Here is a 15,680-nt window from a genome sequence, read left to right on the forward strand (position 1 = left end):
TTGCACCTAGTGGGCCTTCATAGAACATATTCTTGAAAAAAATATGTTTGGGTTGACATCATCATGTTTTCATATAGAATGATCTTCAGTTACCATAAATTAAAAATAGTTTATGATAAATATGTAAGTATTGTATTTTTTAACAAATGTATTTTTCAAATAAAATGATTGTTTGCAATCATTGTTTCCAAAAATAATATTCAATGTTATATGTAAATAAACTATAAAATTGTCAATTCTAATGTGGAAATTATAATGTAATGTCTTATTTTTTGATTTGCACAATGAATTTATTAAAATAATAGATATGGTAAAGTTTTAAAAATATATACAGTGACATAAAATAACAGTAAAATATTGTAAACATGACAATATTTGTTAATAATAAAACTACAAAATATAATTTTGTATTGTATCACTCACTGAAGTTTAGGCATCTATTGGAGGTGTGGCACTTTTTCTTTTTCCCCCTAAGCATTTGTTTGTGCAGGCCCGTCGACATTGCCTGTAAAATGTGTGAATGAACTGTGAGCCGTGTGAGTTGAAACAGCGTTATGATCGGATTATCTATCGGCCTTAATCTCGATATGTCATCTGCATGCATGCGGTCCACCAGGGGAAATTATAATCCTGGAAAGGGGCGCATACATCAAGCAGGACAGTGTAGCTGCCACAAAAAACATATTCTGTTAACACAAAGACTTAATTTCAACACATAAAATGCATTGGTGTTACATGTCAGCAGTATTGGCCTTTAGGTGTATAGATGACATGCATTGAATCTATGAATGGCCAAATTAAGAATCACATAGCAGGCCTCACTGAGGTAATCCACATCAACAGCTGGCTTGGTGCTGTGGGGGGTGGATGGATTTGTGTGATGACCAGAAGCCCCATCGGGAGAGACAACTGCACACATGAAAAAAAAATCTTTATATAATAAAAATGCGAATGTGCTCCCCAAGTGCTCTGGGTCCTTTTCCTCCGTTCCTCCTTTTTCCCTTTGACTGCAGACTGGTGGCCTATAAAGTCACTCTGATCCCTAGTGTGTCGGAATGTCTCTGATCAATTTGACAAATAATGAATTCATGCCACATTACAAAATAAAATGTTACAGCTGTTAGAATTATTCCATAAGTAAGTATTTACATAAGTAAAAATGCATCCATCCATTATCTATACCGCTCGGGTCGCGGGGAGTGCTGGAGCCTATCCCAGCAGTCTTCGGGCCGTTGGCGGGGTACACCCTGAACTGGTTGCCAGCCAATCGCAGGGCACACAGAGACAAACAAACATCCGCACTCACAATCACACCTAGGTGCAATTTAGAGTGTCCAATTAACCTACCAAGCATGTTTTTGGAATGTGGGAGGAAACGCACGCAGGCACGGGGAGAACATGCAAACTCCACACAGGGAGGCCGAAGCTGAGATCGACTCAACGACCTCTGAACTGTGAGGCGGACGTGCTAACCAGTCGACCACCGCCTGTTAAAATATACAACGTGTAATTTTCTTTGTGACTAGTTTTATAATAAACATCGACTGCGGTTTTAATGAACGACTTGAAGCAGGCACACTTTTAACTCGGGTGTATCTGAGTTCTAGCATTGGATCATTTTTACAAGTCCAAGTATGAGTACAGGTATGGACGTACTATATGGTATCTGCACCAAAAAACACTCATGTCCAATTTTGGAAAATGTTTTAATTTTCACATTAATGCGATGTCTGTAACGCGGAAACACCATTCACGTAAAAATAAGAAAATTGAAAAAAATGGACCTAAGTGTTTTTCACACGGCAGTGACGATATGTAGAACAGGGATCACCAAACTTTTTGACACTGAATCTAAAAATTGAAAATGAATTCAAATACACACCTCTGAAATGACTAAAATTTCCTTAAGGGGAAATCAACCCAAACATATATTTTTTTAAAGGGGAAGTCAACCCGTCAATATGTTCTATGCAGGCCCACTAGTCTTGTCAAGTCTAGCCCACTCCTGTCGACTGAAAATGACATCAAGAATGCGCGGGGCTCAGATAACAACCAATCATGGCTCATCTTCAGAAAAACAGGTGAGTCATGATTGATCGTTACCTGAGCCCTGAGCATTTGTGATGTCATTTTCAGTCGACAGATGTGACAAAATGGCCGCCCCCACACATGGCTAAAAACGGGTGGATTAACTCTTATTCCACAAATGCAATATTTATCAGAATGCCTTGTTTCAACTAGTGGCCCTGAATAGAGTATATTCTGGAAAAAAAATAAGTTTGGGTTGACTACCACTTTAAATTATATGCTATTATAAATAATGGTATTCATCTAGAGCAGGCATGAGACCGTAAATGCTGGAGAGGGCCACAATTTTTCATCAGTGCTACTGGGGGGCCCACAGCGGACAGCTCACTTTCTAACCAGATGTATGACAAAAAAGCTATTTTGAATATTGGAAAAACATGTGCATTCATAGAAAACACATGCTCTTAATGTTTTATATTTTTTGTACAATTTTCAAAGCATGTATAAAAGATCCACTATCCCAACCCAACAATGAAGGGTTTGAAGCAAACAAAAAATAACCTCATACTGTAATCTTTTTTCCCACTGCAAAGGGCTTCCACATAAAAATTACCATTCAAAGGTGGCACAAAATTGCAAGAATCATTGTGTACATTTTTCACAAAAATCAATTCACTCAAATTTGTAATATTGCGGTACAATGTTTGTCCTGCATATCATTCCAAACCCGCACATTTTTTTGTAGTCCTACTCAGGTTGTAATATTGGGCAGTATAATGCAGACGTCACTAAAAGAATATGCCCCAAAGGTAACATAAATTAATTATTTTCTTGTACACTTAAATTCTACAACATAAGATTTTTTTTTGATTCTATTTTCTTTATTTCCTAAGTTTTATTATTTCTGTTGTTGGCTGTGTACATCACCGAATACATATGTGATTTTATATAGATTTTTTTTTATCATTTGGCTCTGGAGTTTTGGGCGGTTTTATATATAAAGTATAAGTGCATTGTAATTTCATTTCATTATTCTAACTTTTTCCCCCATGATTGTAATTGCTTGGAGAAATCATTTGGTTCCATTTCCTTTTTGGTCCATTTGGACTTGTATGTACTATTTTATGGTTCCTTGCCCGATATAGCCTACAGTAAAGTTATATTTATTTAAGGGTGAGAATGTGCACTAATGTAACATTTTGGACGTGTTAATCGTAGTAGTAGGATTACAAGGCCAAACAACACCTGCTGTTAAAACATTTATTTAACATGCACAAATAAGACATTTTATCTTTTTTTTTTTTATCAATTCCCCTTTGAGAGAGAGTTAGTGTCAACATTCATTCCTGTCCTGTTTCCAAGTACAGCTTTCATTTTTTCCTCCCCCCCCTCTGCCCCTTCCACTCCCCTCCCTCCCTTACTCTCATTTCTGGGCCCAAAATCAGGTTAGTGTTTTATAAGGAGCTTAGCGCAGAAGGCCACAGTGTGCTACTAATGTAATAGAGTATCTCTCGCCCTCTCTCTCACACTCCCTCCCTCCTTTGCCGTCTCATTCTATTCTGTCCTCTTTTCTCTTTTCTTTTTGTGCATGTGCTTGTCCCACCACGGAGTGACCTCCTCCCTCTCTCTCGCTTCCACTCACTCCGCCTCCCCTCCTCCTCCTCCTCCTCCTCCTCCTCCTGCCTCTCTGCAGATGTGGACGACAAGCCTGCAGGTTCAAACTGTACAGGACGCTGACAGGACAATTTGGGGGACAACAGACGACTGAGGGGATCCCGGGTTGACCTGCCGGTGCGGTGAGGTACTACTTCTTTTTTTTTTCTAGGGGAGGGGGTTACTCTAAGATATGAGAAGTCTGTCATTGATTATCTTTTTTTTTTTGTTTAAGGCTCCAAAATGTGTACTCTTGCTTCACATATGTGTGCATCAGCTTTATTTATTACCACCCACAAAGGATATTAACTTTAGGCCCGTTTTCCATCAGGACTCACATGTTTGTCAACACGAGAGCAGGCTGCTGACACGAGAGGTGCAGTCTGGACTTTGCTTTTGTGAACGGTCACATCTCGTCTTTATCATGATACGAGGGCACGGTGTTGATAACAGCACTTACCGCCAGGCTGCTCGAGCCAGAGCAAGTGTGTGTGATGCACGCAGAAAGAAAGCACAGAAATGAGCCATTGGGATTTCAAGGGAAGCTGGATTGCATCAGTGTTTCAGCTGGACTATTTTAGCTCCTTATAAATACAGTGGCACTTCTAAGAGTGAAAAATGTCTGGATGGAAACAGACTGAGTTAGTCTGTTCAAGAATCAACCTGCCGCCACCATATAACATTTAAAATCCCTATAATCTGACAATTGATGTCTTCTGAAGTTTATACACCAGAGAAGAGTGTTGTGTTTACAAACGTGCCAAATTTAAGATATTATAAAAATCAAGTACAGCGTATAAAAGGACATGCGTGCACTCATGGCTGACAACGTGGCACTCTAAAGTCGCCATGCCAAAGGACTCTCAGACGGGAAGATGCATTTTCGGCGTGTAAGCATAGCTAGCTAGCTAACTGCATGTCACAACTGTGTCAGATAATCGCTGATGGGAAGAAAGGGACTCGAATTCCTTTATAGTTGGCGAGGGGCAACTCATGCTGGTCTCCAAAGTGTGTCTTGCGGTGCCATTTTAGCAATGCGCCATACCCCCCCAAAAAATAACAGGAATATTGAAAGAGTGAAAAATAGTTTGATGTTATAACTCAACTCAGCTCAACTTGAATAGTTCTCAGTGTTCGCGTGTTTTCAGCAATTATATTCAAATGCAGTATGTGTAATGTGTAATGAACACAAATCTCTGAATTCACTTTACAGGGTCATTAACTCTGCATACATAATACATCATAAACAAATAGTAATATAGTATATAAGATGTAGTAATATATATTTAGTAATTTTTAAAATTAAGCATTAAGTTCAGCAACTGGTGGAATTTTTCTTTCTGAAACGTATGTATAAAATTACAACGTATGGTAAAATCCGAATTGCGCAGGCTTTTACAGGTCAAACTTAAAAACAAAAAAATGAAAATACCCAAAACACCTGATGTGTTAGTAAAAAAAAAAAGTACAGACAATATTGAAATTTGAGTAAAAAATATGTTAAAGCATAATGCCATCTCTGATTAAAATTTGCTGTTGACCAGTGTTATTCAACATTCTCAATTTGATGCAATCTCATCTGCAGGTGTACCTAATGCAGCGTCCTGCGAGTGTACAGTCATCTTGTTAAAAGGACAAAAGGGTGCACGCCCCACCCTCTAACAGCAAAGGTTGGTCCCGTTCTTGATAAAAACCAATAAACCTTTGAACCTCAAGTCCGCGTGTCACATCTTGGGGTTTATTTTATTGCGCAGCTTACTTATGTGCAAACAATATTTTATATTGTTACCAGTGGAATAACAGGGAACTGGTTGCCTCCTGTCATCTGGGCTTTTGTGCCGACCAGTTTGTACCAGGCAGACAAATGGAGGCCTTCTCTGTGGACACAGAGGAGAGCGCAGAGGATACTTCAGGTGAGATTATCTAGAAATCTATCAAAGCTGCCACACATGCATCGCTTCAAGGGGAAAAGCGTCTTTTTAATTGCTTTCATACAAAACGTTGGGTGTCTGGAGGGCCTGCCCATCCATCAAGTGTGAAATTACATCAGCAAGTAGTGAGCTGTCCAAGTGAGAGTATGTGTCGGACCGCAAACCTTTCAACATCCAAAGATAAGCAGAGCTGCAGTGTTGTTGAATCTGCAGATGAGCCAAGAGCACTATCAGCCGTAGCGTCTGATAAGCGGCTCATAAAACATTCGATTGTTTTATATTTCTGGCCCAAAAGTATGTTTCATCCAAACGTTTCCTGTAATCATGACTTTACCTCCGCGTTGGCGAAGGTTACTGGCAGACTACGGTGCATTCGGACTTGCGTACAAATTCGTGTTATTACAAATTCTCCGCCGGAGGAACGAAAATCCCTAATAAAACTGAGGACCCACCTGTATCACGTTACATGCTAGCAGTCGCTAGCCTAGCCCCCATAGCCAGAAAATGCCGTATAAACATTAAATGTATAAAATGTTACCTACATACAAACATACCAAAAGAAGCTCAAAGCGACATCAAGTTCATAACTAACCATTCCGTAACATCGTGTTGTGTGTCTCTGTTGTATGTTTCGTTCATATAGTATACTCTATGATGCCGAATGTTGGACAGGGACTCCAGAGACCCAGCTATTTGTGCCCGAACCATTGACTATGATATATCCCTTTGAACATTGTAAAAGATGTGCGCGTGTCTTTTAGGACCACGAAAGTCCAGAGTAAAGTCTCTGAGGTCTCGTCTGTTTGTGAGAAGCAAGCGGACAGGCGGGGATTTCAGCGCCAAGTTCAGCCAGTCAGCCAGCGACATCGTTGCAGGAAAGGTGCTGGGATCTGATGAAGATTTGGTGTAAGTATGTTGTCTCCTAATGTAGAGAGGACCAAAAGTACCACAAAAGATATATATATTAATTGTGCCAGTAATTCATTAAACTCCCAATTACATTTTTTGTCTTAAGGATAAGCAGTTTGGATAATGGATGGATATATACAGTATAAATGTGTTGCCTGGAATGCTACCCCTCCTACTTTTAACACACTCTTTGGTTCACACCTGGCCGTATTTAGTCCTTTGAGGGCCCAAGCAGTGGTGTTACCAGGATGCCAGGTGTGAGTGGGCATTAGTCTTACCTGGGGGGTGGAGGTGGGGTTGGTAAAAAAAAAAATGTAGGTCGAAATCCAGCGTAGGGCTACTGCACCTTAAAACGTGTTTTGTTTGCTCCTTAATTGAGATAACTGTTGTTGTGATTTGGGCTGAACAAATAGAAGTTGATTTTATTTTGATTTTTTATATCCCATGAATCACAACTACATCCAGTTTTCTTTGGGTGGGCAGATGGTGTAAATTTGAGACATATCTCCTATTTTCTGAGCTGCATAAAGTCCATCAAATCCTTCTTGACAATTATTAACAAGCAAGGGAATCAGATGGACACTTTCACTGGAACTGATAAGAACCTTAAAACAACATTTAACACAATTTCCCGTTTCGATCACCTTAATACTGTTGCACTCTCTTTTTGTACTTCGTCTCTACTGCGTCATCCTCCACTGACAATGTAAGCAGTAGTACTGTTATGGGTAAGAGCGCCTAGCCTTTGCTGTTGTTGGCGACACACATCCGTGTCACCGTAATAAGATTGAAATCTCTCTTAGTTTTGAAAAATCGGTTTGCTTACCTCTGCCCCTTCTCCTCCTCCCCACTCCAATGGAATAAAGCTGCTTAATTTTCCTCAAAACGTGGCAACAAGTTTGTTAATAGCTACCCGCTTCCTCGATCAAGCCTGCACATATTCCGCCTTGCACCCCAAAGTCAGCTCACTTGCGATGCTGAACATGAAAGAAAATAGCTGGGTGTTGTCTCATAAATTGGTGTATGATCTCTTTAGATACCCCCAAAGAATTATGGGATCTCGAGCGCTCTCCCACGACAGCATCTTCTGGGCTGACCAGGTGCAAACAGATGATGACAATGAGCCCGTCGGGGTGTTATCCCAGGAGAACGTTCACAGCAAAATCAAAGCTTTGCAGGTAAAGTATAGGAATGAAGGGAGATTTTTTTTTTTTTTTTTTTTTGAACTGAGGCCGCAACTCAGGTGATGACACGTTTTCACAGATGAAGCTTCAACAGCAGAAGATGCATCTGGGACCGCCTCCTCTTGTTCTGACAATCAGGCGACAAGAGGATGAGGGCGAACGCTCTGAGGAGGGCCTTCCTCCTCACAGGAGCCCTGAATTTTCTACTGTGGATGTTCCAACACATGGAGCACTCAGGAAGGTGAAAAGAAAATTCCCATACAAAACAATAGAAAGCAGTTCCAGGTTCAAACCGTCATAAAACCTTTATTTATAACTGTACATGCAATGTTTTAAAGCGGAAGTCAAACCCAACATATGATTTTCAAGAATATGTGCTATGGAGGCCCACGAATTGAAACAACGCATTCTGATAAATACTGCGTTTGTGGAATAAGCGTTTATCCACCCGTTTTTTAGCCATCTCAAGGGGCGGCGATTTTGTCACTTTTGTTGACTGAAAATTACATCACAGTTGCTCAGGTAACGATCAGTCACAGCTCACCCGTTTTCTGAAGCTGAGATGTGATTGGTCGTTACTTGAGCATTTATGATGTCATTTTCAGTCGACAAAAATGACAAAATGGCCGCCTGAGATGGCCAAAAAACGGGTGGATTAACGCTTATTCCACAAACGCAAAATTAATCAGAATGCCGTGCTTCAACTAGTGGGCCTGCTGGGAACATGATTCTTGAATAAAATATGTTTAGGTTGACTTCTGCTTTAAGTCTCATTTAACTGTTATGCAAGTATGAAAGGCAGTTGATCTAACATCAAATCAATCAAACATAATTTTGAGTGCTGTGATCATCACAGATTACTTTTTTTTAACTGTCATGCAAGTGTAAAGGGAATTCAACCACTGCTAATAGTGAAAGATAGAAACAACTTTGACAGAAAGTGTGTTTTTGAAACAACTTACCCACAGTGAGATGAGTGATTCTCAAAGTTGTTTGATATTAGTTCCATTAGAGGTACAAGGGCTCCCTTTAGTGGTACGGAAAATAATCAAGATGTTGGTACAGTTCAGTTATGTTACATTTGTATTTAATGTTCAAGAACTGCTTGTTTTTACATTTTTATTTTGGTGTAATTATTTTTTCTTGTAAAACATGAAAACACTTAATTTTGTCAAACAGTGACTGCACCTGTTTTTGGACCAACTACCCAAAGATAAATAATGGTTAAAGAATCACTTTATTCCCAGGTCAAACTGTCCCTCTGAGTTTGCAGTTTTATAACCGCTAGCAAGATTTGAACCAAAGCCACGCCCCATCCGACAGTTCTTTAAGTACACCTTCAATAATCTAATGAAAGTCTAAAAGCTCAAGAAAGCTTTATATCTCTGCTAAAACAATAAAACTATTAGCAAGTAGCATTTTATAGCATGGAAAATGTTTTCCACTGATAATTCTTTGTTGTGTTTGTCTTTGTAGGTGGCGTCCCAGCCAAGCTCACGTCCACTCTCCCCCATCTTCAAACCTCCATCGTCCAAATCTGGAGCCGCCGCCACCACGCCATCCCCGACGTTCATCCCGTCTGGCCCCGCCATCACTTCTCCTCGCGAGCCCCCGTTGGACTTCAGCGCTCCGGCCCGGTTCACCCCTTCCTTGGACACGTCCGCCGCCCGACACCGCATGTCCGTAAAGCCCCGAAACCAGAGGGCCAGCACCAAGAGGAGGGTGGCTGAAGTGAGTGACTATCTTTGCCACCTTATGCAATGTTACTTCTGCAACGTCATTTATGGTGGTGCCTTGAAATACAAGTGCATTGAGCTACGGGTTTTTCGACATACGAGCCGCCTCACGCACAAAAAGTTTGAAATAATATAAAAGTATTTTTGGATCATAGTTTGATGTATATTTGCGGCTTACACTATTAATACTGTATAGGCAATTACTGTACAAACATTCATGGGAGGTGTTAATAACTCTGGATTTTTCACGATTTGCTGCAGGGCTCGCTAATACCAGGGTATTACTGTACTCTGTTTTTTCTGAAGACAGCTGTTTATTCTTATATCCACTTTTGTCCATTTTGGCAGCCGGGCGTTAAGGTGGATGACATGAACAACCATCTTGAACCTGTGACAGACGAATACGCGAGGGAAGAAGTGATAGGCAGAATCAATACGTCTCAACAATCCTTACCTAAAGCCTCCCAGCCGGAAGCGTTCCCAGCGCAAGCCACTCTGGACCATGCCTTACCTGGCAGACTCTCTCCTGTGTCCTCCCAGGAGCTGCAAGTGAAGCTTCAGAGACGTGCAGTTTTGATATCAAGCGAGAGACCGCGTCCATACTTAGAAGCGAAGGAGACAATCGACGGCTCGGGGGATTCTGGGATTGAAGTCAAGATCCTTGATAAGAGCCAAATCGTCTCCCTCGGTCAGCTGTCCAATAGCTGTGCGTCAGCGATGTCCAGGTCCTCACCCATTTGTCCGCAGGATGATTCCGAAGTAGACGGCGTAAGAGGACTAAAAAGACCCGGATCCGGATCATTCCATTTCTCCATTACCTCTCCCAAAAGCCGCATCGAAGATAGACCCCGATCAGGCAGTTTTGTGGGAGTCGTGGGTCAGGCAGGGTCCGGACACAAGGCAGGAGGACCAGTTGAGGATATAACGTTGAGCCTGAACCAAAGAGAGGAGCGTAAAGATCTGCAGCCAGTAGGAAGAACTTTTGCAGTGGGAAGATTTAGACAAGAGCAGAAAAGCTCAGGTCTTCCGTGGGGAAGGCAGGATAGTGCAAAACATGCGGAATCGGCTAAAACTGTTGATGCTGTCCCATCGGAGGAAGGAGAAAGCATCCAGGAGTTGCCGGAGGGGGCCACGGTAGCGACTAAGGCGGAAGTCAAGGAAGACGAAGGAAAGACGATGTTTGGTTTTAAACTCCGCTCCACCTCTAACTCCCTAAGATTTTGGTCGGATGGATCTTCCAGGCGTCAGTCGAGGAAGCCATCGAGTGAGGAGCCAAGTGATGGACTGAAACGACAAGAAAGTAAAGATAACGACAGCCTGTCCAAAAATGCCAACGCTGGAGATTTCACACAAACAGGTGAGGTGCTTGTTTTAGGGGGTCCCTCTGTATACCAGTTTTTAGTGCCCTTTACTTTGGGCTAAAAAAAAACAAAACGGCATGGAATGTCCCATTTTTAATGTATCTGATTCTCTACGCTACAGTTTTTTGTTATTCTGTTATTTGGGTACACCAAACCAGCTGGTCTGACCATACTATTTCTTGTTACCCTTTGATTTAGGTACCAAAATACTGGTCTCCACCTTACCTTTTTGTAGCAGCCTTTCATTTTCATCCCGAAATACTGATCAGTAAAGTTTTTCATACTCTTTCATTTGGTATCCGAAATGATAGTTTTTGGTACCTGTTTATGCTTCATGTTTCAAGTGGGATTAAATTAAAGTAAAATATAAAGTTCATAGTGTTACTCAAAACAACTTCAACAATCTGATCCCCCTGCTGCCAGTACTTTCCCTCCGCCTGCGCATCTTGGCTAGGATGACGTCAATGTCGGATATATGCGACCTGTCCGTTCAGGCCGCGAACGCATTGGTCGCTTTTGAAAAAATCGGAATTGAGCCGTTCAGACTGTCATAAAAAAAATCAGATACAGGTCACATATGGGCAAAAAAAATCAGACCTGGGTCGCATTTGCCTGCGGTGTTAGGTACCAAAATGGCTGATATTCTTTCATTTGGTTCTCAAAATAATTGGTCACTACCTTCTTTTTGGTCCTTCTCATATTGGATAGTAACGTAAGTGATCTGTGCCCTAGCCTTTTTTTTTTTTGGTACCCTTTCAATTGCGTACCAAGATAACTGGTGAAATTAAGCCAGCTCAGGGATCATTGTTCCAAACCATGGGTGAATTGTACTCTACTACTTAGCAGAAACCTTTTTTTTTTTTTTTTTTCAAATTGTGATTAGATATATTACATAGACACCAACTGTCAGGATGCATCACACTTACAACATGTGCTTCCATTTGTTTTGCTTCCACAGATGCAGCTCTCCCATGCAAGCCTAGCCCTCCGTTTATCTTCGAGGCTCCCACCTTACCAACAGAAGTCCAAACAACCTCCTTACATCAGTCTCAGGCGCTTCAATCCACCCCGCAAACAGCTTCACCTGAGGTATCCTGGGTAAGTCTGGCAATGGAAAAGACCAGAAGCCTCCACCAGCTTTTTGCAAGACGATTTCCAAAGGACTTTACCAGCGCTGCTCCACAAACACCAGCACAGACACCAAACCCTGGTGAGATGTTAAATGGGAAATCTCAGACTGCAAGATCACAAGAATGTGAGAAATCAGTACACGATGACGGCAAAGGGATAACGGAGCACAGCGAATCATCCCAAAAGACAACCGTCAACACCTGCAAAGAAATGGAAGCGTCACAATCACATGTAAATACAAGTCGGCCGGCCTTGCAAACAAATATATGGATGACCCAATCTCCAGCACGCTCTGCTCCCCTGTTCGATCACCCATCTCAGTTTGGAGCAGGGACCACTGTCACTCAATCACTAACGCAGTCTTATCAGACCTCAGACCAGCATCCGCCACCTTGGAGCCACCGAGGTCTGCAACCGACAGCACAGCAGCCAAAATCTTCAACGCCTCCAGTAGACGGGGGGCAATGGACAGTGCAGGAAAAGGAGAGCCCCTCGCTGCTGGGCAAGCGCAGCGTTTGGGCTGGATCAGTCAGCGAGAAGGCTGCGTTTTTGGAAAGACAGACAGAGTGGTGTTCTCCACCTGGGACAAAGGGGGTTTGTACTTCTTTGTTAACCAGCTTGCGTTCCGAACCGCTAAAAGTACTCGCACGCCATACTTAAAACGGAAGTCAACCCAAACATATTTTTTTCAAGAATATGTTCTATGCAAGCCCACTAGTTGAAACAGGGCATTCTGATAAATATTGCGTTTGTGGAATAAGTGTTAATCCACTCGTTTTTAGCCATCTCTGGGGCCGGCCATTTTGTCTTCTGTCGACTGAAAATGACATCACAACTGCTCACAACGACCAATCACGGCTCAGATTCAGAAAACAGGTCAGCCGTGATTGGTCGTTGTGATGTCATTTTCAGTGGACACAAGACAAAATGGCCACCCCCGGAGATGGCTAAAAACGAATGCATATTGCTGCTTAATTTATATTCCACAAACGCCAAATTAATCAGAATGCCGTGTTTCAACTAGTGGGCCTGCTGGGAACATATTCTTGAAAAAAAATATGTTTGGGTTGACTTCCGCTTTAAGTAGAGTACTTCCCCACTAGATAAGAATTTATCTAGTTTTGTTCGCATTTGTTTTAATCCAGCGCAATTGCAACAAGCTATGGCATTGCCTTATAAATGCATCCTTCTTCCAGATGGTCCCAGTGGGCGCTTTAGAGCGCCTTGTTATCAGCCGTGAGTGCACGCATTTCACAGATAAAAAGTAGAAGAGAGTGGGAATAGCCAATAAGTAGCCAAAAACATTAGAGCAACATTTTCTTAAATAAGGCCATGGATGGGGACTATTTTGCTTCCGCAAATCTTTTTCCGTCATCGTTGTCAATGCAAGCCCGGTTCACGTTCCTCCACATCGCTGCCGTCCCTGTTTTTTCTATCTTTGAAGTCCCCATGATCTCAAGCTTACAATCATGATATCAACCGCTGCTGACTTTACCTCTGTCTTTTTTTGTTGAGGTTGAAAAAATAACATGCCTATTTTGAAAAGAAATATAGAGAACTACAAATACCTGTTGTCAGAAAAATAACTTCAGACACCTGAAAAATCTACTTAAATGCAGTAAAGTATTTGTATTTATTACTTCCCAACACTACTTCGACCACATGCTCATCCCTATTTCTGTTATCATGATCCCTGATCTTCCTTAGGTAGAGTTGAGGAAAGCGCAACTGGAAACCAAGACATCGAGTGAACCGCTCCCACAAAGCAAAGACTCAAAACCTGAGGGAAGAGAAGTGTTCAAATTTCCAGGTTGTGTGTGTCACTTTTCGCCAATTCCCAAATCAAACGTCGCAGCGAGGTGACGTTGCGTTTCCTTCCAGAGTCCCAGAGCCCCGCCCGAGTTCCTGACAGACCTCGTGAGGAGAAATGGATGCGCAAAAACCTGGTGTCCTCTCCGTCGCCTTCCTCGTCACCCATCCTGAGGTCCGCGCCCGACAGCGCTCAACCTTCCTGGATGGAACTGGCCAAGAGGAAGTCCATGGCGTGGAGTGACAAGACCATGGACTGAGGAGCCAAGCCCAATTTAAGGGAAACATATTGTGAAATGTTTTTTTCCACAATTTAAAACCTCTTGTTTTTTGTCAGTGCCCCATGGATCAAGAATCATAGCACACTTGCCAGTCTTTTTCAATGCTGAATTGGAAAATTAGCGCGTTTTGAAGGGGAGGTCCCATCTCATGCAAATGAGCCACTGCTCACCCTGACCCCTCTAACTGAAGGCTGTGCTATGATGAAAATGGTTTTCGTTACTATGACGAATGGGGGCAAAGCTTGGGAGGGCTACTTTGACCAGAGTCTAAGCAAGTGCGAACTGCAAAGCCATGATGAAAGTAAAAGCATGCATTGTGTTTTCACATGTGGAGGCAGCACTTCATCACTAAGTCGCCAAATTACACTGTGGCGTGCGGATCTGTGTACATTCGAAACTCCTTGTGGTGGGCGGTAATTATATAAATTAGCCAAATTGTGAAGTCACAACCCAGCAAAATTGAGGCCATCTTACTCACAGACACATTTCAAACGTAGGCAGGTTGAAAAAGATTTACTTGTTGAATTTCACACTTAATGGGCAGGCAGGCACTTCAGAAGCCCAACAATTAAAAAGTCAATTTTTCATAAAATATCCCCTTTAAATAATAATTTATGCAAGTCGGGCGCTATTCCCTAGTACAAGGTTTAGCACAAAGTCACTGCAAATAAATATATGTAAACACTTATTTTGTGGTTATGTGTATTCAGGCCAGGAGTGGAGAAACTACAGTGCGCACCTCATGCAACCATCAGAGAATTTGGACAGGACAGTCAAGTAGTTCTAAAAGCCAATTAAAGTCCTCAGAGTAATTTATAAAAGCCCCAAAACGTTTAACCCACAGATGATCATAATGTATTATAATAAACATTTTTTTGATTGTTGCATTCCTTAAATGTACTAAACTGAAATAGGGAAGCAAATGCTCACCCTTGCTCTGGGCAAACCACACTTCAGCAGCACCAGCAGATGACAGGGGTTAATTTATATGTAATTCTTTCCAAAGGTTTATGTATTGAACTGTAATATACTGTAAAGTTTTCATGTTATTTGCACTATAAACTCATAAATTGCCACTCCACCACTTTGAAATAAAGAATATTTCTGGATGTGATTCACTGTTACTTATAGCAGATGAACAATAAATAGATTTCATTTTAATGTGCCTTGTCACTGGATTACATGAGGCGGTAACATTCTGGGGCCATCATTTATACAGCATCCCTCCGTTCATTTCTTTCTGCTTGTCCCCATTAGGGTTACTCCTATAGCTGGAGCCTATTCCAGCGGACTTTGGGCAAGAGGCGAGGTGCATGCACTCTGGAGGCAGTCAGTCTTAGGTCACTTATAGATCAACACCTATTCACACTCAGATAGACACCTATGGACAATTTTGAGTCTTAGATGAACCTTCGAGTTTTTGGAATATGGGAGGAAGTCGGAGTAACCAGAGAAAACAGGCAAACTACCAACACAACTGTTGCAATGGAGATTCAAACCCGAATGTCCAGACTGGGAGACAGATGTGGTAACCACGAGAGTACCGTGATTGATTTTGATTCATTCGTATCTATTCTGTATAATCATATTCAAGGTGAAAGTCTCCATGCAGTATGTTCTGGTTTGATGCTAAAATTTAATGATGGAAGCTTAGTGA

General features: G+C 41.8%; 1 protein-coding gene across 3 annotated transcripts; it reads left to right on the forward strand.

Annotated features, from left to right (window-relative positions):
• Nucleotides 1-2,032: 2,032 nt before the first annotated feature.
• Nucleotides 2,033-15,184, forward strand: cracdla (cracd like a). Of its 3 annotated transcripts, XM_086052019.1 has the most exons (12): nt 2,033-3,473; nt 3,722-3,829; nt 5,267-5,351; nt 5,474-5,594; nt 6,374-6,518; nt 7,558-7,699; nt 7,785-7,946; nt 9,182-9,436; nt 9,790-10,798; nt 11,761-12,527; nt 13,641-13,743; nt 13,815-15,184. In XM_086052019.1, exons 4-12 carry the CDS (start codon nt 5,546-5,548, stop codon nt 14,000-14,002), a joined length of 2,820 nt encoding a protein of 939 aa, XP_085908145.1. In that variant the 5' UTR covers nt 2,033-3,473; nt 3,722-3,829; nt 5,267-5,351; nt 5,474-5,545; the 3' UTR covers nt 14,003-15,184. The 3 variants fall into 3 exon arrangements, with proteins under 3 accessions (XP_085908145.1, XP_085908143.1, XP_085908146.1); XM_086052017.1 differs by lacking the exon at nt 2,033-3,473 and having other exon boundaries at nt 3,501-3,829; XM_086052020.1 differs by lacking the exon at nt 2,033-3,473 and having other exon boundaries at nt 3,501-3,824.
• Nucleotides 15,185-15,680: the final 496 nt, after the last annotated feature.

Source organism: Filicampus tigris, chromosome 14 (genome assembly GCF_054856515.1).
Source record: "Filicampus tigris isolate MCC_2025a chromosome 14, RoL_Ftig_1.0, whole genome shotgun sequence".
In the NCBI taxonomy this organism is placed as follows: Eukaryota; Metazoa; Chordata; class Actinopteri; order Syngnathiformes; family Syngnathidae; genus Filicampus; species Filicampus tigris.

Bases quoted from the DNA above. Each gene is read 5' to 3' on its own strand.
- cracdla (XM_086052019.1), top strand. From the start codon at position 5,546: ATGGAGGCCTTCTCTGTGGACACAGAGGAGAGCGCAGAGGATACTTCA. The intron at 5,595-6,373 runs GTGAGATTATCT...CGTGTCTTTTAG, and splicing joins GAGCGCAGAGGATACTTCAG to GACCACGAAAGTCCAGAGTA. The intron at 12,528-13,640 runs GTTTGTACTTCT...GATCTTCCTTAG, and splicing joins CTCCACCTGGGACAAAGGGG to GTAGAGTTGAGGAAAGCGCA.